Source organism: Wyeomyia smithii, chromosome 3, assembly GCF_029784165.1.
Source record: "Wyeomyia smithii strain HCP4-BCI-WySm-NY-G18 chromosome 3, ASM2978416v1, whole genome shotgun sequence".
Lineage (NCBI taxonomy): Eukaryota > Metazoa > Arthropoda > Insecta > Diptera > Culicidae > Wyeomyia > Wyeomyia smithii.
In genome coordinates this window covers 273,818,077-273,840,154 of record NC_073696.1, presented here as the reverse complement: position 1 = coordinate 273,840,154, position 22,078 = coordinate 273,818,077, and the positions used below count along the sequence as shown (strand labels likewise).

The 22,078-nt window shown below is 38.9% G+C and overlaps 1 protein-coding gene across 3 annotated transcripts in view; it reads left to right on the top strand.

Moving 5' to 3' along the window:
* The window catches only part of LOC129731789 (probable serine/threonine-protein kinase MARK-A), a 402,244-nt gene that overhangs the window by 157,766 nt on the left and 222,400 nt on the right, over positions 1–22,078 (top strand). For all 3 annotated transcript variants that reach the window (XM_055692097.1, XM_055692098.1, XM_055692095.1), the window contains one exon: positions 10,328–11,368. In XM_055692097.1, coding sequence (XP_055548072.1) covers positions 11,278–11,368 — 91 coding nt within the window. In that variant the 5' untranslated portion in view covers positions 10,328–11,277. The remainder of the gene's footprint in view (positions 1–10,327; positions 11,369–22,078) is intronic.

The following is a 22,078-nucleotide window of genomic DNA, read 5'->3' as shown; positions in this document are numbered from 1 at the left end:
TGAAGAGTGCACATTTACTGATGCCCCAAGACGTGGTAGAAAAACCGGGCCTGTTGATACCACAATGGACAAAAAGGTTAGGGAATACTACAAGCGGCATCCTTCAGTATCGGTACGAGATGTGGCGAGAAAGCTTGGAACCTTGGCGAGTAACGTTATGCGTGCCAAGGGAAGAATGGGTCTGCAGACCCGTCGGAAGCAGAAGCAGCCAAAACGAAATCCAAAACAAGCTGAATCTGTGAAACCGAGAGCTCGGAAGCTCTATGACAAACTTCTGACCAAAAAAATGGGGTGTGTTATCATGGATGACGAAACCTACATAAAACTGGACTATAAGACTCTGCCAGGACCGCAATTTTATACATCACCGAAGGGATAGGATGTCCCTGGACAAGTGAAAGCCATTTACACCAAAAAATTCGGCAAGAAGGTAATGGTTTGGCAGGCCATTTGTTAATGTGGGAAAATATCTCGTCCATTCACTACGAATGACACAATGAATGGTAAAATTTACGTGAAAGAGTGTTTGCAGAAAAGGTTGTTACCCATGGTTAAGCAGCATAACAATCCTCCAATCTTTTGGCCCGATCTTGCTTCCTGCCATTACTCAAAGGATGCACTAGGGTGGTATAAAACAAATATTGTCACATGTGTCCCAAAGGAGATGAATCCTCCAAACTGCCCTGAAATTCGCCCTATTGAAACTTTTTGGGCTTTGACCAAGGCAAAGCTGAGGAAATATGTCAAACCAGCGGACAATGTTGAAAAATTTAAAAAAGATTGGCTTAAAGTAGTAAAAATGGTCTGAGAACACACTGTGCAAAAGCTTATGAGTAGTGTTAAGAGAAAAGTTAAAGAACTCGCGTATCCTACGAAAAGTAATCTCAACTTGAATTGAAACTGGAAAGAAAACATTTATTATCTATATTTCAGAATAAAATGACCCGAAAAATCCTGTATTTATTGTTTTATTCAAGAAAGAAGATGTATTTATAATTTTCGGAACAGTCTATAGTATGTTGGGTACAAAAATATCATACTAGGCACTCTTCCGCTATCATCCTGTAGGGAGGGGAGCGTTTCGCGCAAACGTGTCCAAAACACAATTCTTCAATATTTGTTTTTAATCTGAAAAACATAGTTGAAACTCTTAGAATTGATATATTCTAGTAGCTTATGAATGACATTATTTTTGTACCAGATATCAATATTTAACAAGCGTTACAAGGCCCGTGTCACTAGGTTAATATTGACTGTTCGTTTTACCGAACAGTGGTCCAGTGTTTTTGGGGTGCCATGTAAATCTATTTTAATCCTTATGAAACATGACTTTATGAAGTCCGAATGAGCTGAAATTTAGCATAGGGACACTCTTCGAGAAAACGAAACTTCTGGGTCCTACCGCCAAACGAAATTTGAAGATCAAAATTTTCCCATACATTCCATTGGGCTCCTATTTAAGACAATTTCACAAACCTGCGCTATTCATCTGTAAAAATGTATTCTGAATTTTCCGAAGCTTTTGTACCACATAGAGAATTAATTTCAATAAAACCTTATTTTCCAGAAACCAACTTCACATTAATTTTTTTATCACACATTTGAAATACTCGGTTGTAGAAAGTCGGAAAAAATTGTATTCGCCTTTTTATTCTTGATAGCAACAATACAAACCTGTGTCGTGAAAATCGTTTTGGAGAAAAATCTGGTTCTAGGTCCGGTCCATAATAGGTTAAGAGAATCCCATATATAAGATTTGTGTTCCTCAGTCTCATATCGCCTTGCATGTCTTATTTATTTTATGGTTTTGATTTTATTTGAAGAGTTCGTGGCCCTCTTGCAGGCTGCGGACTCACTATTGGGAACCAGTAGTTTTTTGAAGGATTTTTTTCTATTTTTTATTTTCATTTTTGAAGTCGAGTTAAACCAACGAACATTAAGAATGCTGTTTGGGCTACGCACAAATGGGTGTGGTTTGTCTAATAAGATGTCTTACACAAATTTCGTAAGGCGTGAAGGGTGGGGGTGGGGGTTCATATAACGTTACTTATTGTTACATTGAGTAGAGAGGGGGGGGGGGAGAGTATATGAGACAGATAGGTATGTGATATTTTGTCAAAATTGGAAAGTGGGTACGATGCTGATAAAGAAAACCTTAAATAGGAATAGATGTGACAGCTACGAAGTGACAAAAGAAATTATTGCTCATCTCCATCAATTTAAACAGCTAAATGTTTTTCTTAATCACAGTCTTTCGAATAACAAAATAAAATACATATAATTAAAATATATTATTCTTAATCAAAATGCCTATTACAATTAAATCTTGTCTATGAGTAACCGTATTTCTCAGAGAATAGATCAATCATAGAAAAAACCGGAAAAAAAATCAAACATTTCAATAACTGCGAAATACCAAATGATGGATAAAATCATAATGAATATTCGAAGCTGCAAATGGGTTCGCTCAGGTAAACATCTGAAACAATTGGAATTTATCACTGACCACTGACTGGCAACGCGGTAATTTGATGCAACGAAATACTACAAGGTATACAGCCCTAGGGGTTGTATGAAATGGTGACGTAGGACTAATTATATAATATATGCTAAACTAAATATTGTTATATGCTGCGCTAAACTGTTCATAGGTAACACTACCGTTTATTTTTGATAGTCGTTATTTTAAAACTAACGATGCATGAATACATGCGAACTTTACACTAGTAGTAGTTGCGAAAATTCTCATAACTCTTATCTTCAAGCATCTATAGTTCTGAAAAGAACCGATTCCATAATATTCAGTTAGAAATTCGTGCTACAGAACGCTCCAGTAGCTATGCCAGCAAAATATCCTGCAGCGAACGATGGTAACTGTTGCTGCCGTGTGCAAAATAAAGGTGTAACATGTTCCGCAGTGCCTGGAAGTTGACTCGTATGCAGCTCTCGTTTCTCAATATCGCGTACCTTTAACAGCTGCACTGCTCTCGCTTATGCGTAACAAACTAAACTGAAGCTAAATTTTCTACACGCAGTCTTTTGTATCGAGTTCAGAGCAGATTTTTGCAATTAAGGCGTGGCTACATAGCTTATAGAAAGAAAGAGAAACAAACCAAAACATCTTCAATACTACTGAGTGATTTTCATAAGCATCAAAAGAAAGTTTTTGCTTTCCCGATGCGCAAATCACTCTGGTTCTTAGATTAAATAATTTTCGTTTCTAATATTTGACTGATAACGGTGTTCGAGTGAACACAAACAAACAATTAAACCGGAAAATCACTCAATTTAGCAGTAAAATATCTTGAAATGAGGGTTATGTATTGTTGTGATAAACTATTCATAGGCAACACTACCGTTTATCTTTGGTGCGTCCTGGTCGTTATTGTAAAAAATATTTAGAAATAGATGGACATTTCACACTAGTAGTAGTTGGGAAAATTCTCATAACTCTTATCTTCATCATCTTATAGTTCTGAAAAGAACCGATTTCATAATCTTCAGCTCGAAATGTATGCTACAGAATGCTGATAATCACTCCACCACCGGTAGCATCGATTATTTTGTTGGCCGCGTACAAAATTTGCTCTCCGCTGTGCCCTCCAGCAGCTGTGCCAGCAAAATATCCTGCAGCGTACGATGGTAACTGTTGCTGCCGTGTGCAGAATACAGGTAACATGCTCCGCGGTGCCTGGAAGTTGACTCTTATGCAGCTCTCGCTTCTCAATGTCGCAAAGCTTTTTAACAGCTGCACCGCACTCGCTATTGTGGAACAAACTAAACAGAAGCTGAATTTTCCACAGGCAGTCTTTTGTATCGAGTTCAGCGTAGATTTCTACCATTAAGGCGTGGCCGCGCAGCTTAGACAAAGACAAACAAACCAAAACACTTTGTTGAGTCAAAATATGTAGGCAGTGGAATTTATTTCGTCCATGTTATTGTTATCTGTGCTTGAGAAGCAAGCCAAGAACAAGGGAAATGTATGGGCAAGCTTGACCTTGGAACTTTTCACCTTTTTCCACCATTAAGCAGTAAAGCAACAATGTTGAACATAATATCAAAAAATCACAGGAGGGTTGTGTGCAAAGCCACGACCGCAAGGTTGAAGTAGAATACTTTTACACAGCTCTACTTACGGCTGTAAATTAACCTTCGGCCGGCGTATCGGTTCGCGCCGCTTATCGCATTTAGCCTGGCAGAGGCCTAATGCGCACGGCCAACACAATAGAAAGGTGTTTTCACATTGAAAATTAGACACGGCTTTACTGGAGTAAGTGTTGGCAAATGCATCTACCGCTAATACCGCCGCCATCGTACGAAAAATGACGCGCGTCTAAGCACATCCGAACTGTTTCGCCACGCCGCTTCCATTTACTTCCTTATAACATCCGCCTCATGGAAGTACCGGCTGCACCTACCGCTGAGGCTGTTACCATACTGCTACTGGTACCCAAAGCTTTTAACTCTTCAAATTAAGTGTTTTATTTGTCCTCAAAAGAACAATTGTTCAATTCCATATCGGATATGATGCAATCGCTTCTCTGTAATATTACCGACAGTAATATTCTTCTAAACAAAATTATCCTACTTTTCCATTAGAGAAAGTACCGCAAAAATCTCGCCCGATCGCTCGCGTTGGCGTTCAGCCTGGCAGAGGCCTGAGACGTGGTGACCAACCACAGGGCAAGTGATTTGTTTAATTTGAAGGCAGCCACAGGTGCGACCCGCTGCTATGGTCTGTTTCTGCTGAGTGCCGATATCTGCTGTTACTGCTGTCAACGTTGTGGACGGTCCATCCAGTTCACCTTCCGACTAATGAATGTAGCTAGTTTTCCCAGAAACACTCTGTTATAGCCGAAGGGTGCTACGTAATAGGCTACGCCTTTCAGTTCAGGTTTACCATTTACTTATGTTCTTTAGACGAATTATTCCACAATTCGCATTTGATTTTTGTATCCAGCGAATAAACACCGATGGTGCTCTCACACACGCAACGGTTTTAACCCGTATCTTATTGCGGTTTGTAACATCAAGCGATTTCGTTTGGTCGTTATTGCGTGTTGCATCATGTTACAACTTGGCAGCTGGGAGACGACGAAATTCTGTTTATGCTGATTGATTGAATCGACTTCATATTAGCTCTGCATAGTCGAACTAACTGCTTTTGTGAATGCGGTCTAACAGGGCAGTTTATTATTCAATGTCGGTTATGCTGATCGCAGCGCCTTTGCGCTGCCCCTACAGTGGGGGGTTTACTTAACAAAGTAAAAATTAGACAACTACAACAGAATTTGATTGCATCCCGCACAGGATGTCTGCTTGTGTTGATGCCAGAAAATTATTAACCTTCAATTATTCGTTTATTTGCCTTGAAAAAAGCATTTTGCGGTTCAAAATCGGTTGCTAATTACAACCTTTGAGCTGCCCTAACATTGGGGGAATTAAGATACACGGACAACATGCACTTTGGAAGCTATTTCACATTCAGTAAATTAGACGGGTGCGACAAATTTAAATTGCTAGGATGCAACACAGAATGCTTGCTTGTTTTGACAAAAATTATTAACTTTCAATGACTTGTTTATTTGCCTTAAAAAAGGCATTTTGATTTCCAAAATTGGATTACCTGATGGCAATCTTCATGCTGCCCCAACACGAGGGGAATAATGGCTGTCTGGCGGCACACGCTGATAAAAAACCGCTGAGACGTGGTGACCAACCACAGGGCTAGTGCTGCTGCTAAGGAAGGACGACTGCTGTTGTCGCTGTCTAGAACTATTATGAGCGGCTCCGGCTGAAACAGGCTCTTATATAGGCCAAATAGCATGTTTTCAATTGCTAGGTATATGATCCTGTTGACCGTGCTTGGGAAGCAAGCATATATCGACCAATCAGAGGTCGAATTTTTCGTTTTGACAAGGCTTGACTTTTTTCAATAGTACAATAGTGTGTATAATAAAATTACAATTATCTTATTTTGGGAAGAATCTTAGAAGATTTTCCAATCTATTGCTGCAAGAACGAAGGACATCCATCGAATACTAACCGATTTATTAGCATTTGAAATTGGACATATTTTTCACTTTTTTCGGTTTTAGATTTTCATTCACATCCCCATGTAGCCGAACTTCCTGAGAGAAGTATTCTACTTCAAAAGTGTTACACATTTTATCTATACACCGACATATAAATGACTAAGATGCATTAAGTCGTTCGCTTGCTATAACCGTTTGAAATCTGACGCAACATTTGCCAGTTTCATTTTCATTTTCACAAAGTGTAATCTAGTATAGAAAACAAAGACGTAGTCCTACGTCCAAAAAGCAATCGTTGAATGTGCATGACGTTAAATGCTTCCGATCACTGTCCAGTCCACGCCCCGCAACGCGCGATGTACAGTATGTAAAAAAATTATAGACACCCCCCCTGTACTGTTGCTTACCCAATTGAAAACTTGCAAATGGGCATGCAAATGGCTTTCTTTTCTCAATGGAGTTATTTATTTAGAGTTTATCTTTCATTTAATAACAAAAACAACATTTCATAGTTAACATTTCTCTTAACATAGTTATTTAAGTGAAAAAAGGCATAAAATTCATGTCAAAAAATTAAACACACCCTGGGAACTTACACGCTTAATATTTAGTGTGGCCTCCTTTCGCCAGAATCACGGCTTGGCATCGATCTGGCATAGACTCCACAAGTTTTTGGAAGGTATTTGGTTCGATTTTGTCCCATTCCTCAGAGATGCCGCGCTTCAGTACATTCAAATTCGTCGGGTTCTGTTCTCGAACTTTTTTCTTGAGAATAGCCCAAAGATGTTCAATGGGTATGTAAAAAATTAAAGACACCCCCTATTGTATCAGCACATTTATACAAAGAAACCTAGTTTGCTGCATAATACGACTATTTTTTCAAAACTGTCGAATGTCATCAAAGCAAAAGATAAATAAACTGTCACAGGAGTTTTTTGAAACGCTTTATTTTTCAGTGTAGCAGTCAAGAAACTCGATCATTCCAACATGTTATCTAAAAAAATATGCACACCCCCAGTCAAATGTCACTCTGTAGTCGCAATAGTTTTGTTTTGTAAATATATAGGCGGAAAACCTTAAAGTGAAAGTGTTGCTTGCTGTTGTTGTTGAAGTACACCTGCGTTTTTCTAATGTTGTGAATCAAAATGGGCAAAAAACGTGAAATACCTCTGGCCATCAAACAACTTATAATTCACACCATAAGTTGGGACATGGATACGAAAAAATTGCTGCTATGGTCGATCTGAGCAAGAATACAGTTGCTACCATTGTTCAGAAATTTAAGCGTTCCGGTATAGTTGCCCGCCAGAAGGGCCAAGGGCGGAAACGGAAAACAACAGCTCGAATCGATAGATTTATTAGGCGGAAGGTTGAAGAAAATAGACGGCTTTCCGCTACAAAATTAGCAACTGAACTACAAAACTACCATGATGTTACGGTACACCCTCAATTTGTACGAAACAGGATAAAAGAGATGGGTTTTGCTGGGCATGTCGCTGTTAAAAAGCCATGGTTGTCAAAAAAGAATATAAAACTCAGGCTTAAATGCGCCAAGGAACATGCAACTTGGACAGTTGATGACTGGAAACGTGTGCTCTGGTCCGATGAGACAAAAATCGTCTTATTTGGATCTGACGGGATCATTCGGTCCTGGAGGAAGCCACGAGAACGATTGAATCCAAAGTGTTTGCGACCTACCATTAAACACGGAGGAGGTATACTTTTCTACATGCAAATTATGAAACAAAAGAAGTTTAACTTTTGAGTTTTATTGTAGGACGGGTTATGGTATGGGGTTCATTGTCTTGGACTGGCTGTGGAACGTTGGAGTTCATAGGCAAAATTATGACGAAGGAAGTTTACTTGGACATTCTTGAACGTAACCTTCACGCCAGCGCCAGAAAGTTAAAAATGTCACGAAACTTCATCTTCCAACAGGACGGAGATCCCAAACATACCGCAAAAATAGTGTCGCAATAGTTTGTTAAGAAGAAAATCAAGGTTCTTGATTGGGTTGCTCAATCCCCAGATCTAAATCCCATTGAACATCTTTGGGCTACTCTCAATGTACTGAAGCGCGTCATCTCTGAGGAATGGGACAAAGTCGAACCAAATACCTTCCAAAAACTTGTGGAGTCTATGCCAGATCGATGCCAAGCCGTGATTCTGGCGAAAGGAGGCCACACTAAATATTAAGCGTGTAAGTTTCCAGGCTGTGTTTAATTTTTTGACATGAATTTTATGCCTTTTTTCTCTTAATTAACTATGTTAAGAGAAATGTTAACTATGAAATGTTGTTTTTGTTATTAAATGAAAGATAAACTCTAAATGAATAACTCCATTGAGAAAAGAAAGCCATTTGCATGCCCATTTGCAAGTTTTCAATTGGGTAAGCAACAGTACAGGGGGGGTGTCTATAATTTTTTTACATACTGTAAGTGGTCATGTGAAGAATTCTAAAATCGGTCTTTCCGAAGCTGCAAATGAAATCGTCAGAAAGGAAAAAAAAACAAAACTCTCGCGTAGCTTTTCGAAAAGCGCTAAGTATCATTGAGAAATAGTTTTTGTTTACTTTTTCTTTGATTGATAAAGTTTTTTGCATAATAAACTAAGCAGTATAATAATCGCTCGATTTGTGGTGAGAAATCGTTGAAATTTTTATAGCGACGCAGCAATTAATGAAACACAGTGACAGAGGAGAGAATCTTTCGTTGTGAAATTCAAGTCCTCAGATCTAATCAAACTCAAAATCGCTACAGTTGGTCCCGTATATTTTTGTTTGGTCCTTTGGGTGACATTAACTGAAATATGATGACGCAAAATTGTTTCTATGTTGTCAAAATCGAACTTTTTTTTTCGTCGTATTGTTCAATTTGTTTTTGGAATTCTCGGCAAATTTCACATATTTCAACACTTTAGAGAAAGGTTTTTTTTATCCTCAGTATCTTCATTGATCACCATTATTCTTCATTAAAAACTCCCTTGAAAAGAATTGAAATTCCAGAATAACAAACCACAGTCCAGATTGATTGAGGATTCAATTACTCCGTATCAATGATCCCCGCCGATATTCTCAAATTTCAATAAAGATAGCAAACGCTCAAAATTGGAAATGCAAGAACCTTAGTTCATACTATAGAAACGTTATTCTCGAATGCTCCACATTCAGTGGCCAGGAGCAAACATTTTTATTCCTTAACTAGAAATCCTAAACACAGATCCAATTGCGGAACTCAGAATCTAGTTTCCAATATCAGAAAGCAAAATGTCGTTAAAAATACCAAATTCCGAAAAAAATTACTAGACTCGATAAGAGTAGATACTACACAAGATGAGCATCGTAAAGATAAACATCATTCAATAAGAAAAATAATGTTGTCCTGAATTTTACTCGTAAAACTAACAGTCTATCACGCATTTTTTAACGTTAACGGCGATCCAGTAGTTTTTTATTGTGCTTAGAATAAACATCAACGTTTCTCTATGCTTTGTAGGTATTTTATCCAATCACTGAACATAATCATTTCACCCGAGTATATAACGTATAAAGAGTCAATTCATCGCATCGGTTCTTTTTATTCGATACCAGGTTTAATAGCACAATTTCCGGTTGTTCAATACCGATATTCATACCGATTCGTGTGCAGCTCCCAGCTTCGAGCGTGATGTCGTAATATTATTTATGGGTTTATTTGTGCCATAAAAGTGGTAATAATAAACTCCTAAACAATATCTCTATCGTCGATTGCTCAATAAACTGGTGAAGGTGATTCAAAGACAAACAAACGGTTTTAACATTTCATCAGTGGAGTTCGACAAGAATAGACGCTGATAATTTTTCGCTTATTCAAAAAAATCGAGAGGATGAAATTAAACATGAATTTCATATTTAGAAATGAATTCCATTCCGGTTGTGGTCTTTGATGTCGCTTTAATTTTTTTGAGTCCTGAATTACACAATAAACTTTCGCAGTAGTTTTTCTTTCTGCTCTGCGCTTCGTTACTCTTCCCGCATCGGTTGTTTTAAATTAGTTTCACCCGAGGTGAATTCGGTAAATTTCTCGACCGCTTTTTTGGCAATTACTGACTACCCAAATGGCACTATTGTTGTTGCCGTTAACATTCAAAGGACTCACTAACTAAGCTGACCAACTTTACCTTACTATCGCCGCAAAAATAAATTCCATGACCGATCCTTTCAGTTTGCGTCATGTCCTACAATAATGGTTCAGCGTTCAGCCATCCAACCACTAACGACTGTTTTTTTTTTTCTGTATTTTCTCTCATTTCAGACCTGGTGAAACTTTTCCTTCGTAGGAAAATTCTCACAAACACATACGCCGGGGCAGTGGGATAAATACCCTGAAGGAGAATAAACAACAACCCACTTTTGGTTTGTCGCCGGAAAAAAAATCTGAAACGCTACATCTGAACCTGTTTTCTACCGGCTTATTCAACCGAGAGCAACTGGTTGTTAGTCTTCATTGCGGTTACCACGTGCAAAGATTGAAAAAAAGCCATTTTACCAGTGTCCCGTGTTTTCCCTTTCAAACTTTCTCCATAACCATCACGCTAGGCTACGGTCGGCTATAATGATGTTAAATTTTTTTCTACCATCACAGCAGCAGCATCAGCAGCATCGCAACTCGTTAGTCTAAATCGGTTGAGCTACGGCAGAAGTGCAGAACCGCGCCTCTCCAAAGTGACGAGAATCCTGGAAGGCTCTGTGTGATAATTGGTGTGCAATTAATGTCATTCACGTCATCCCCCCGGGGGTTTTCATGTCGTGCAGATCAAAGCGGGCTAATTAGATCAACGATTCTGTAGGGTTCTAGATTTGCGAAGCTTAACTAGGTACGCGACTTCCCGGTGGTGGGAAAAACACAGGAGAAATAGAGATTTGTGGACAACCGTCGTCGCGTGTGTCTGTGTGTGTACGCACAGGGAATGTGAAATTGGTTTCGGTTTACCAAGGAAAACGCGAGTGAATTTGTGCCAGGTCGGTATCTGTGAGCATTCATTAAGCCATTGGCTCGAAGAATTCGACAGTTATCCGTGGGTGAGTGAAATTTCACACTGCGTTCGACACAGCGAGAAAGTGTCCTGAGCCTAGACCGGTGTCAATCCGAATAACCGTAAAACCGCACGACATCCAGCGACCGCAGAAGCGTTTCGGAGGAAGGAGAGGCCAACCGTAAAACACAATAAAAAAAAAACGGAATAGCGAACAAAGCGCAGCATAATGGAAATTCCAACAGTAATGGACGGAATGCTGAAAAACGCGCTTGTCCTGCACGATGACCGGTCCTCACGGAACAGCAATAGCAGCTCAGGTAGGCATTCGCTTATCATACTTGACAGGTGCTGGTGTATGTGACAGGCTTGGTTTGGGAATTCCGCGCGGCAGCCAATATTTTGGGATGAAATTTTTAAATTAAGTTTGAGCTCTAGTGGCTTATCTGTTGTATTACTGGGTAATCCCATCTAGCGGTGCATTTTCTAGTGTCAGATCATAGTTGTGCGCAGGATTGTTTCTTAGGGGTGATTTTTATTCAAATGTTTTTGTAGATTTTCCGAACAAATGCAGACAACTGCAATGATTGCTCATAATAACTGCTGAAGATAATGTCTAATTATTCTGTTTTTTTTTTTACACGATTTAAAAAGTAATAAATTGAATAAACTTTTGACCCAACTCACCCCTCCCGGTGCCAGGTTACGCATATTTAACAGATGCCACTGTTCGTGACAGTTGCGGTTCGGAAAATTTTCCATGTGACAGTCCAATATTTTGAGATAAAATTTTAAATTAAGTTTGAGCTCCGGAGGCTTATCAATTGCATTACTGCGTAATCCCACCCGCCGTGTGTAACTTTCGGAATCAGACAGCTTTTATTTTTCATTCTGAGCTAACATAACAAGCAAGAGAGCAAGAAAAAACCCAAACCCTATGGGAAAACGTTCTATTTCATTACGTTCAACAGTGCGCCGTCAATCATCGTTGGAAACTGCTCTCGGCGTTACTTTTTCCACCCAGCAAACACCCAGTAAACAACGTCGGATGGTTCCACAGCAAATAACGCTTCTGCTGTGGTTATGATTTCGGTTTCGTACGGACCGACGTTTCGCTTGCGCCAGGTGCCGGCGATTTTCCGTCGCTTTTACACCACCAACCGACGTAACCGTCCTTGTCATCCTAATCAAACTGTGATCCATCTGCTAATGCGCTAGCAAGGACTGTACATTCCATCCGATCCACGCCGGGGAGATTTCCCGAGACGGAATGCACAACAGAGGCACTCAGCAGCAAGTCAAACTACTTCTTCTTCTTCTTCGACTGCGCCACGGTAAACTTTGACGTTTGCCTTAGCTTAAGTGTGCAGAGGAAAGTTCTCCCGGATCGCAACCCACGGGATACTGTGTGTGTGTGTGTGTGTGTGTGCGGTGCGTGGAACAATATTTACACGCAGCCAGCTTCCGGACATGGACAGGGAAAAGTAAATAATCATAGCAGCAGCAGCAGCAGCATTCCAACGGTTAGTGTGCTCATCAAAATGTCAGCTACAGATAAACACTTTCGAATACGCTCGAGAGTCGAGTACGCTTGAAGCTCGGAATGGAATGCTGTCATGAGGCTGAGTGGATGGGGATATGTGTGCGCGTGTAAGTGTAATTGTGAAACCGAAGTTTTCGCGATACAGTAAAATATATGCTATATAGTAGTGTATATACGTAATCTTTTGCCCAAAAAGTCTGATCAAAATCAATAGTGATTCCTCTGATGTTTCTCGAACTGTTTTTTCTATGAACCGAACCGGCAAGAGGTCAAAGTTCACTTCGGATTTCGATTTATAGTTGGGCGAAAACAGGAGGTAAACAACTTTTGTTTGTTCTTTCGCTTTCGTTCTTTCAACAGCTGCTAGTTCTCAATTTTTATCTATTCAAATTGAAAAGTATTTTCAACACGGACCAGGAACTGTGTTTAGAATAGACAGTTTTGACACTTGACATTCAACAGAGACTTTCAAACGCGTTTAATTAAATTACCAATAGCTGACCAAATTACCTGGTTTGGTTGGCTCATTGTAGATAAAAGAAATTTATTAGAAAAAAAAACTCTACTGCAGTGGTACCACATTCACATTGAAAAATATAGTAAATGTTTAATATAAATAGATTATTGAATTGTTTCAGAATCAGTATTCAATTTGACACAATTTCTAACATTGTATTGTCTTCCAATTGGTCTGTGGCCTAATTTCCATTTTGGTCATTCTGTCGTCATCTAGAAAACTGTCTGCGGAATTTTAGGTTGAATTTGAAACGTTTATTCTTGCGTTTTTTCTTCTGCCCCTCGGGCGCAGATTTAGTTGGTACAAGTGAAAAGGTTGTTTGTTTGCTCGATCGTCCCTTCGTAATCGGTCCACAGCCCATGGTTTCTAGTCACCTAAATATGTTTGATTCAAAAGAGATGCTTTGATGTCTAAATTAAACATTTGAGGTTGAGTGTTGACAATTAGCTCATAATCATATTTACAACAAACTTTCGCATGACCGTGCAATCTAGGTTCAAATGATGAGAATTGTGTCCCAATCATTCACATTTTTCGGTCCTCTGTTCTTGTTTTCTATCACATTTTTTCGACATTATTCTATGTTTGTGTTTCTGTAATATTCAAACACTCCGCTGACAATTCCGATAGTTTTGACATTTCGAATCATTCAAATGCTTAAAACTTAGACTGTTTTCAACGGAATTCTTTCATTCTAACAGCAGTCGTCAAAACAATGCAAAATGTTCTTAGATTTTATTCATTCAACTAAGATTCTCTCAAAACTTCATAAAAATCATTGTTTTGACAATCATAGGAAAAGTTATAGACAAAAAACTGATTTTAGGGAGATGTGTTCCTCAAAAAACTCTATTTTTTCGTGTCAGATAGGACATCGCAGTATTCACGATTTTTGGGTTTAGATCACTGTGCACTGTGGGATTTACAAATAAATCTTTCCACCAACTGTTAATGTCTTGAAATATAGCCCTTGGAATGTGAAGAAACTATTTTGCAAGTTATTTCATAAAATGGTGGTTTAAAAACGTGCTTTACAATAAGTATTTCGTCGTTTTTATATCACTTTTTTGTACTTTACGACCTTCAAATGGGCATTACTCGAAAAAACAGGAGGGTTGTGTGCAAAGCCACGACCGCAAGGATGAAGTAGAATACTTTTTCAAGAAAGATAACCCGGCTGTCAGTCATTTTTTCTAGTCAATAAACGTTGACTAATCAGATAAATCGAATTTTGCGCTTCAACAAGGATTGACTATTTTCAATAATATAGTAAGTTACTTGTTATGGTTGGGGCTTGACAATTTTTAAATTTTGAGATGAAATTTATTCATCAGGTTTTAATTTCATCCTGGAAAGGACAATTTGTTGTTCAATTTAGTATTACATCTTTGCGTTATCACTGACAGTGCGAACAAAGTGTTCGTTATGACGAAGTAATCAGTGAAATGCTGATTTAACACTCAAAACTAGACGGCTCACGTGTTGTCAAAATAAGTCAACTTTTCATTGAATGCATTCACTAGTGCTCACTATCGCACAGAGACTGCATTTCACTAAAGTGCCTCACTGCATCAGCCGCTATCGATGCTGAGATCCGCTGCAACTAGTGTGCTATGCATTGCTACGCCACAGCTGTGGCCATTTTCCGCCATCGCTGGTGTCCACTGCACTGCTAGTGCTGCTGCTAAGGGAGAGATGCTAAACTTATCGATTGTTATCGATATTAGTAAGATATCATCGATAACTATCGATAGCCATATCAGCCGATATTTCCCATCCTTTTATACACATTTACAGCACATTTTAATTTGCAAGGTCTATGTTTCTGTCGACTGTGCTTGGGAAGCAATCATGTTAACGACCAACCAGATCAATCGAATTTTGCGCTTCAACAAGGATTGGCCATTTTCAATAATATAGTAAGTTGCTTGTTATTGGGGCTTGTCTAAATTTTGATTATGCGAAAAATTGATTTTTATGCAGATAATGAAAGTTTCGGCTGTCGTGTTCACGACTGAACGAAAAGATAATTCAGTACGTTAAAGTGAAATTATAATGTTTACAAATTAAAAAATGTGAATTACCTCATTAGAAAATTTTAACTCAAGTTTTTATTTCATTCTGAAAAGGACAATTTGTTGTTCATTTTAGTATCTGTTCAAAGCAGAATCGGGGTTTTCGGCTTTGCTCTCGTTAAGCACCACGCAGGATTTAAATTAAACTAACTACTGAGAAGATCAACGTTTATTGAAGCTCCGAACCGTTTCGCGTTTCGATGGGAAAGAGACCGTCTCTTTATTTCTAGCAGCTATGTACCCCACGTTGTGGCAAATTTAATTATTTTTATAGCGCGAGAGCTAACTTTGCAGTTCTATAGTTGCATTGACCACTGACAGCCTCTTTATATTGAAGCAACGCTTCTTATTAGAAACTGTCAGTATCGGATAAGATGCCGATCACATCTTTGCGTTATCACTGACAGTGTGAATTAACTATTCCTTGTGATAAAATAAACAGTGAAAAGCAGATTTAATACTCAAAATTAGACGGCTCACGTGTTGTCAAAATAAGTCAACTTTTCATTGAATGCATTTACTAGTGCCCACTATCGCACAGAGACTGCATTTCACTAAAGTGCCTCACTGCATCAGCCGCTATCGATGCTGAGATCCGCTGCAACTAGTTCGCTATCCATAGCCATGCCACAGTTGTAGCCGCTATACGCTGCCATTGGTATCCACTGTCCCTGCATTAGCTGGCCCAGTTGCTATCGTCTGGAATCCGCTGCAACTAGTGCGCTATCCATTGCTACGCCACAGCTGTGGCCGCTTTTCGCCATCGCTGGTATCCACTGCACTGTTAATGCTGTTGCTAAGGGAGGACGACTGCTGTTGTCGCTGTCTAGAACTATTATGAGCGGCTCCGGTTGGAACAGGCTCTTAAATAGGCCAAATAGCATGTTTTCAATTGCAAGGTATAGGATTCTGTCGACCGTGCTTGGGAAGCAATCATATAACGACCAATCAGAGTTCGAATTTTTCGTTTTGACAAGGCTTGACTATTTTCAATAGTACAATAGTGTGAATAATAAAATTACAATTATCTAATTTTGGGAAGAATCTTAGAAGATTTTCCAATCTATTGCTGCAAGCACGAAGGAAATCCATCGATTACTAACCGATTTATTAGCATTTGAAATTGGACATATTTTTCACTTTTTTCGGTTTTAGATTTTCATTTCACATCCCTATATAGCCGAACTTCCTGAGAGAAGTATTCTACTTCAAAAGAGCATTACTCGAAATGTACGATGATTTTGAAATTTCGACCAGACATTCTGGACGTCATAACGAATCAAATGGTGTACTCAGATTCTCGAAAACTGCAGCATGATTTGGTTTCCCCATCAGCTATCTTGGTATCTAAGAATAGAGCGTGCCCAAAATAATATTCGCTCGATTCGGATTATCTGCTCAGGCGTGATCCGGAAAACCTTGCACCGTATCCTGATCGTTGTCGGTTACCTGGTCTTGACTCACTTGAACGTCGTAGAAAATTCAGCAAGTTGTTGCCAAAGTTTTGAATGGCGTGATCGATTCACCGTTGCTTTTGTTCCAGCTTATCTTCCGTGCTTCGCATCGTACCCTCCGATCAACTGGCCTACTTCAAACTGCATTTCATCGTATACCTTCGGTTTCTACCAGGGCCGGCGTCACAATATTTTCCCAAGTGGATAGTTAGGAATAGGGAAGGTTCATGGGTGTCCTTCCGACAGTAAACCGGAACAATCGCCATGGCGAAAACATGCCTGTAGGCAAGTCTTTAGTTCTTTCTTCATTCTATTTATGAATTTTCGCGACAAACTCGTTAAAGTAGATCTTACACTTCAGTTTTGCTTAGAACTTTCGATGGGGCGCAGCTAGGGGACGCCCTTACGGTATTTCTTGATGAACGGCGCAACTTCCGGCAGGTATTTCTTATATTCAATTTCCCGTTCACGGCCAGTCCGGAGCGAAAAAAGAGCGGCTCTGACATCCCCTCTTAGCTGATTGTCAGCCACAGCAGCACGTCTTGGGGAGCATGGTGTGTGAATTCACCGCTGAGCTCACTTCCTTCGTGAAGTAATATTCTTCTTCCTCTTCCGCATTCTTTGGAGCTTCTTATCGCTCAGCTACCCTTCAAAGCATAGTTGTCCCAGCGTGCATAAGTTTTATGTTCGAAACCGGGGTTTCTTTCGATGCCATGATTGTTGTCCAATAGTGCCAATATATTGTAGAAGCCGAAACGGGCGTACACGGTGTCCACAAAGTGTCACACGAGATCCGTTTTAAACGCGGCGGGGTACCGTTCTTTAAACGCGCACACTGCTAAATGAAGTAGTTTCACTGTTCACGTCTTCACGGTTAGAGTTAGAGTTAATTTTTTTCTACTGACTCATGGGTAACTATGATTGATGCTGTATGGGTTGTTTCATTAGTGCGTGTAAGGGTAAACCCATGAAAAATCGACATTTTTTGTGCATTTTTTCAATGCAAACGTTAATGACAAACAGTTTTGTCTCCTAGAAAAAGTCTTCATCTAAAATTTAAACTTAACCGGACTTCTTCACTTACAGTGTCACCAGCGATAAAAATGCACAAAAGTAGCTCCTGAAGTATTCGAAATCGAAAAATCGCTTAGAAATGCATGAAATCTGTTCAAATATAGAATGAAATTTACTAAAAGATGAACAGCAGTTCATTAAATCACCTGAAATGTAAACCAAGCGTATGCAAATTTGAAGAACTTAAAATAAATAGAATTCATTTCTCTCTCTCTCTCTAAAACCAATCAGTTCACTAGTGGATGGCCACTAGGACGGTTCTATCTAAGTAGCAGCGGGGAGCATTAGTAGCGGCAGCGGTCAACAGTAGCAGGTATCAACAGCGGTAGTGGTAGCAGCGGCTCTGCTTTTTCCTCTAGTGAAAAACTATCTATGTGCGGTAGAAGCAGCATCAGCGGAAGGTGCAATCTCTGCCGTATTTGGGCAACACATAAATGGGAATGTTGGTAGGTGTAAGCAAAACAGCTCTTTTCTGAAAGCGGCTCTGAACGGCTCATGATTTACAATGGATTACGAGCCTTGACAGTCCTTGTTGTTTGGGTAAACTTCGGTGAACTCAAAGGACCGTGGTTCATTTTCGTGAGCCACCGATTCATATGAACGTCTCGTGAGCCGTTTGCCTATCTCTAGAGGTTGGCAATGAAAATCTGTCGGCTGTATGTTCTCGGCGTGAGAACAGCTTTTCGCTGTGTTATCAGAAGAGTGCCCACAGTGTCTGGGATGGCACAGAGTTGTGATCAGCATCATATTTCATAATAAATCAAACAAAAAATTGTCCTTTTGAGAACAAATCGAACACTTATTTTGAAGAGCTTTTATTGTCTCGTTCATCATTACACTTCATACATAATGTCAGAACGCCTTGACAGAATACAAAAGAGTGCGGCAGCTTGTGTCATCTGCTTCTATACGATACTAAAACGCATAATCAAGCCTTGAAAATTGTCTGGCCTTGTTGAAACGCAGATCTCGATTGATCTGATTGGTCGTTTATTGCTCGCTTTCCCCAACGCGGTCGACAGAATCCGGAAATGCATTCTTTGGGCTAAATGAGAGCCTTCCTTCGTCCAAAACAATCAGTTTACTAGTGAAAACTCACTAGGATATTCATAGTTAAGCGGGAGCGGGTACCAGCAGCAGTAGCTATGGGTATCAGTAGCGGTAGTAATAGCAGCGTCTGCGGTAGAAAGCAGCGGCACTACTTCTTCCTTTAGTAAAAAGCTGGCTTTGTGCGGTAGCGGCAGCATCACCTATGTTCGGTAGACAATGGTGCATTGGCCAGTGCTTCTTACAGTAAAAAGCTCTGTTTTGTTTTGGCAACATACACAGGGATGTTGGCTATCGAAATCTGTTAGCCATCGAATTTTTAGTCAGTAATCAGCATCATATATATTAAACATCGAATGAATGAATGAATTTAATTCATAATCAAACAGCTGCAACCAATGCTCAGGCATTGGTAGTGGCAGACTCGCATTTGCCCACCAGTGTTGTTTGTTTACCTTTTTTGATCCTTTATTTTTGGCTTTTCCAGTTTTGAGAAACATTACGGCATTTTAAGCGATCCATGTGAATTCATCACCTGTTTCAGACTAATGAAAAATATTACAATTTCGGTTTTTTTTATTACTTATTTCAGGGCATTTTTGACTCATTGAATTTTTAGATTCAATAAGGAAAATTTGAAAATATATTGGTTTCTTCCAGGCAGCATCTATATTCCAAAATAACTATATAGGGAAACTGCTCCATTATTCATCTCAGCCCAAATATTCATCTCATACAACATGAAAACACAATTGAAAACAGAAAACCTAAATTAATCCACCTAGCGGTCAGACCCAACCTTTCTCATTCAAACTTATATCAAATTGTTATGAAGTTTGGTTATTTGTAAGCTTGAGAGATGACTCTTTCGTATGACACTATTTATGTTCAAATGAGTTGTCTTTGGGATAATGATGTTCGTTGTTTTATTAACAATTTAATACATAACGGTTGCTTAGTTCGATTATAATCAAATGAAATGGGAACGTATAGGGCAGCCAAACTTTGAAACCACGTGTTCAATCATAATTCATCAGTTAACCCTTAACTAGCCCGTTCATCTGATAATACTATTGATCAAATCGGTTGTGTACTTTCTGAGATAATGAAGTTTCGTGATTTTCACAATTTGGTACATTACAGACGAAGTTACTATTCGATTACAATTAAATTCAATAGGGTGTCATGAGCCAGCTAGACCTTTAATTTGACACTAATTTCGTGAAAATCGGTTCAGCCATCTCTGAGAAAAGTGAGTGAGTTTATGTATTCTTCGGAATATGTTTCTTTTCATAGCTAGATTTCACATTTCTAAACATAACAGGCAAAGTAGTAGTCCGATTGCAAAAAAATCAATAGGGTATTATGGGGTAACTAGACCTTTCATATAACACTGATTTTGTGGAAATTGGTCCAGCCATCTCTGAGAAACATGAGTGAAATTAAACAGTATTCATAGGACGTTTCTTTTCATAACTTTTCAATCTATATAAAATTCAATAGTTAAGGGTTTTTAAGATAGACCGTTCATTCGATACCAATTTTATTAAAATCGGTTGTGTGGTTTCTGAGATATTGATGTTTCGTGACTTTTACATTTTTAAACATAACCTCTAAACTAAAAATCCGATTGCAATGAAATTTAATAGGGTCTCATGGGGCAACTAGAACTTTCATTTGCATATAATTTCATTAAAATCGGTCCAGCCATCTCTGGGAAAAGTGAGTGAAAATAAAAATCTGCACATACACACACAACCACACACACACACACGCACACACACACGCACACACACACACGCACACACACGCACACACACGCACACACACACACACACACACACACACACAAACACACGCACACATACAGAAACTGCTCAGCTCGTCGAACTGAGTCGAGTGATATATGCCATTCGGCCCTTTGGAGCACTTTCATATCTTCGGTTTTGCAAGTGATTGCTATACCTTACTAGTAGAAAGGCAAAAAGTTAAAAAAACTATTATTTAGGAGTAAAATATTCGTGCTGAAGAAATAGCGAAATAAAAGAAATGACTTTGAATTTCGTACACTTCAATCACGAGCAATACCGGGAACGTACGAATAGCACAATACCAAATTTAAATTTTGTTGAGGCCATATGTTTTTATCAAAGCAGTTACAGTTTTAAATAGTCTTTGAATTTCGTTTCTTTTCATAACTTTTTAACCACATATCAAATTGCTATGGAATTTCTTACTTGTGAGGTTGAGAGACAACCCGTTCAAATGACACTAGATATGTTCAAATAAGTCGTGTGATCTTTGAGATAATAGACTTTCGTTGTTTTTATAATTTAATACATAACGGTTGGAATAAAAATACGATTATAGTCAAAAAAAATGGGAACCTATTGGAAAGCCAAACTTTTCATTTGACACTCAGATTGTGGAATTTAGTCCAGCCATTTTTGGGAAAACGAGTGAATTTGAAAAGTCACCGGAACATGTATCTTTTCACAATTTTTGAACCACGTGTTTAATCACTATAGAATTCATCAATTAACCGTCAACTAGCCCGTTCATTTGATATCAATATTGTTCAAATCGGTTTTGTACTTTCTGAGATAATGAAGTTTCGTGATTTTCATATTTTGATACATTACAGACAAAGTAACAGGCCGATTACATTGAAATTCAATAGGGTGTTATGAGGCAGCTAGACCTTTCATTTGACACTAATTTCGAGGAAATCGGTTCAGCCATCTCTGAGAAAAGTGAGTGAGTTTATGTATTCTTCGGAATATGTTTCTTTTCAAAGCTGGATTTCACATTTTCAAACATAACAGGCAAAGTATTAGTCCAATTGCAAAATAAATCAATAGGGTCTTATGGGGTAATTAGACCTTTCAAATGACACTGATTTTGTGACAATCGGTACAGCCATCTCTGAGAAACATGAGTGAGATTAAACACTCTCCAGAACACGTTTCTTTGAATAACTTCTGAACCACACGTTCAATCTTCATGAAACTCAAAAGTTAAGGGTTTTTAAAGTAGTTTGTTCATTTAAAACCAATTTTATTAAAATCGGTTGAGTAGTTTATGAGATAATGATGTTTCGGGATTTTCACATTTTTAAACTTAACCTCTAAACTAAAAATCCGATTGCAATGAAATTCAATAGGGTCTTATGGGGCAACTAGAACTCTCATTTGCAATTAATTTCATGAAGATCGGTCCAGCCATCTCTGAGAAAATCGAGTGAGATTGGAGAGCGTTACATACACATACACACACACATACGCACACACACACACATACAGAAAATGCTCAGCTCGTCG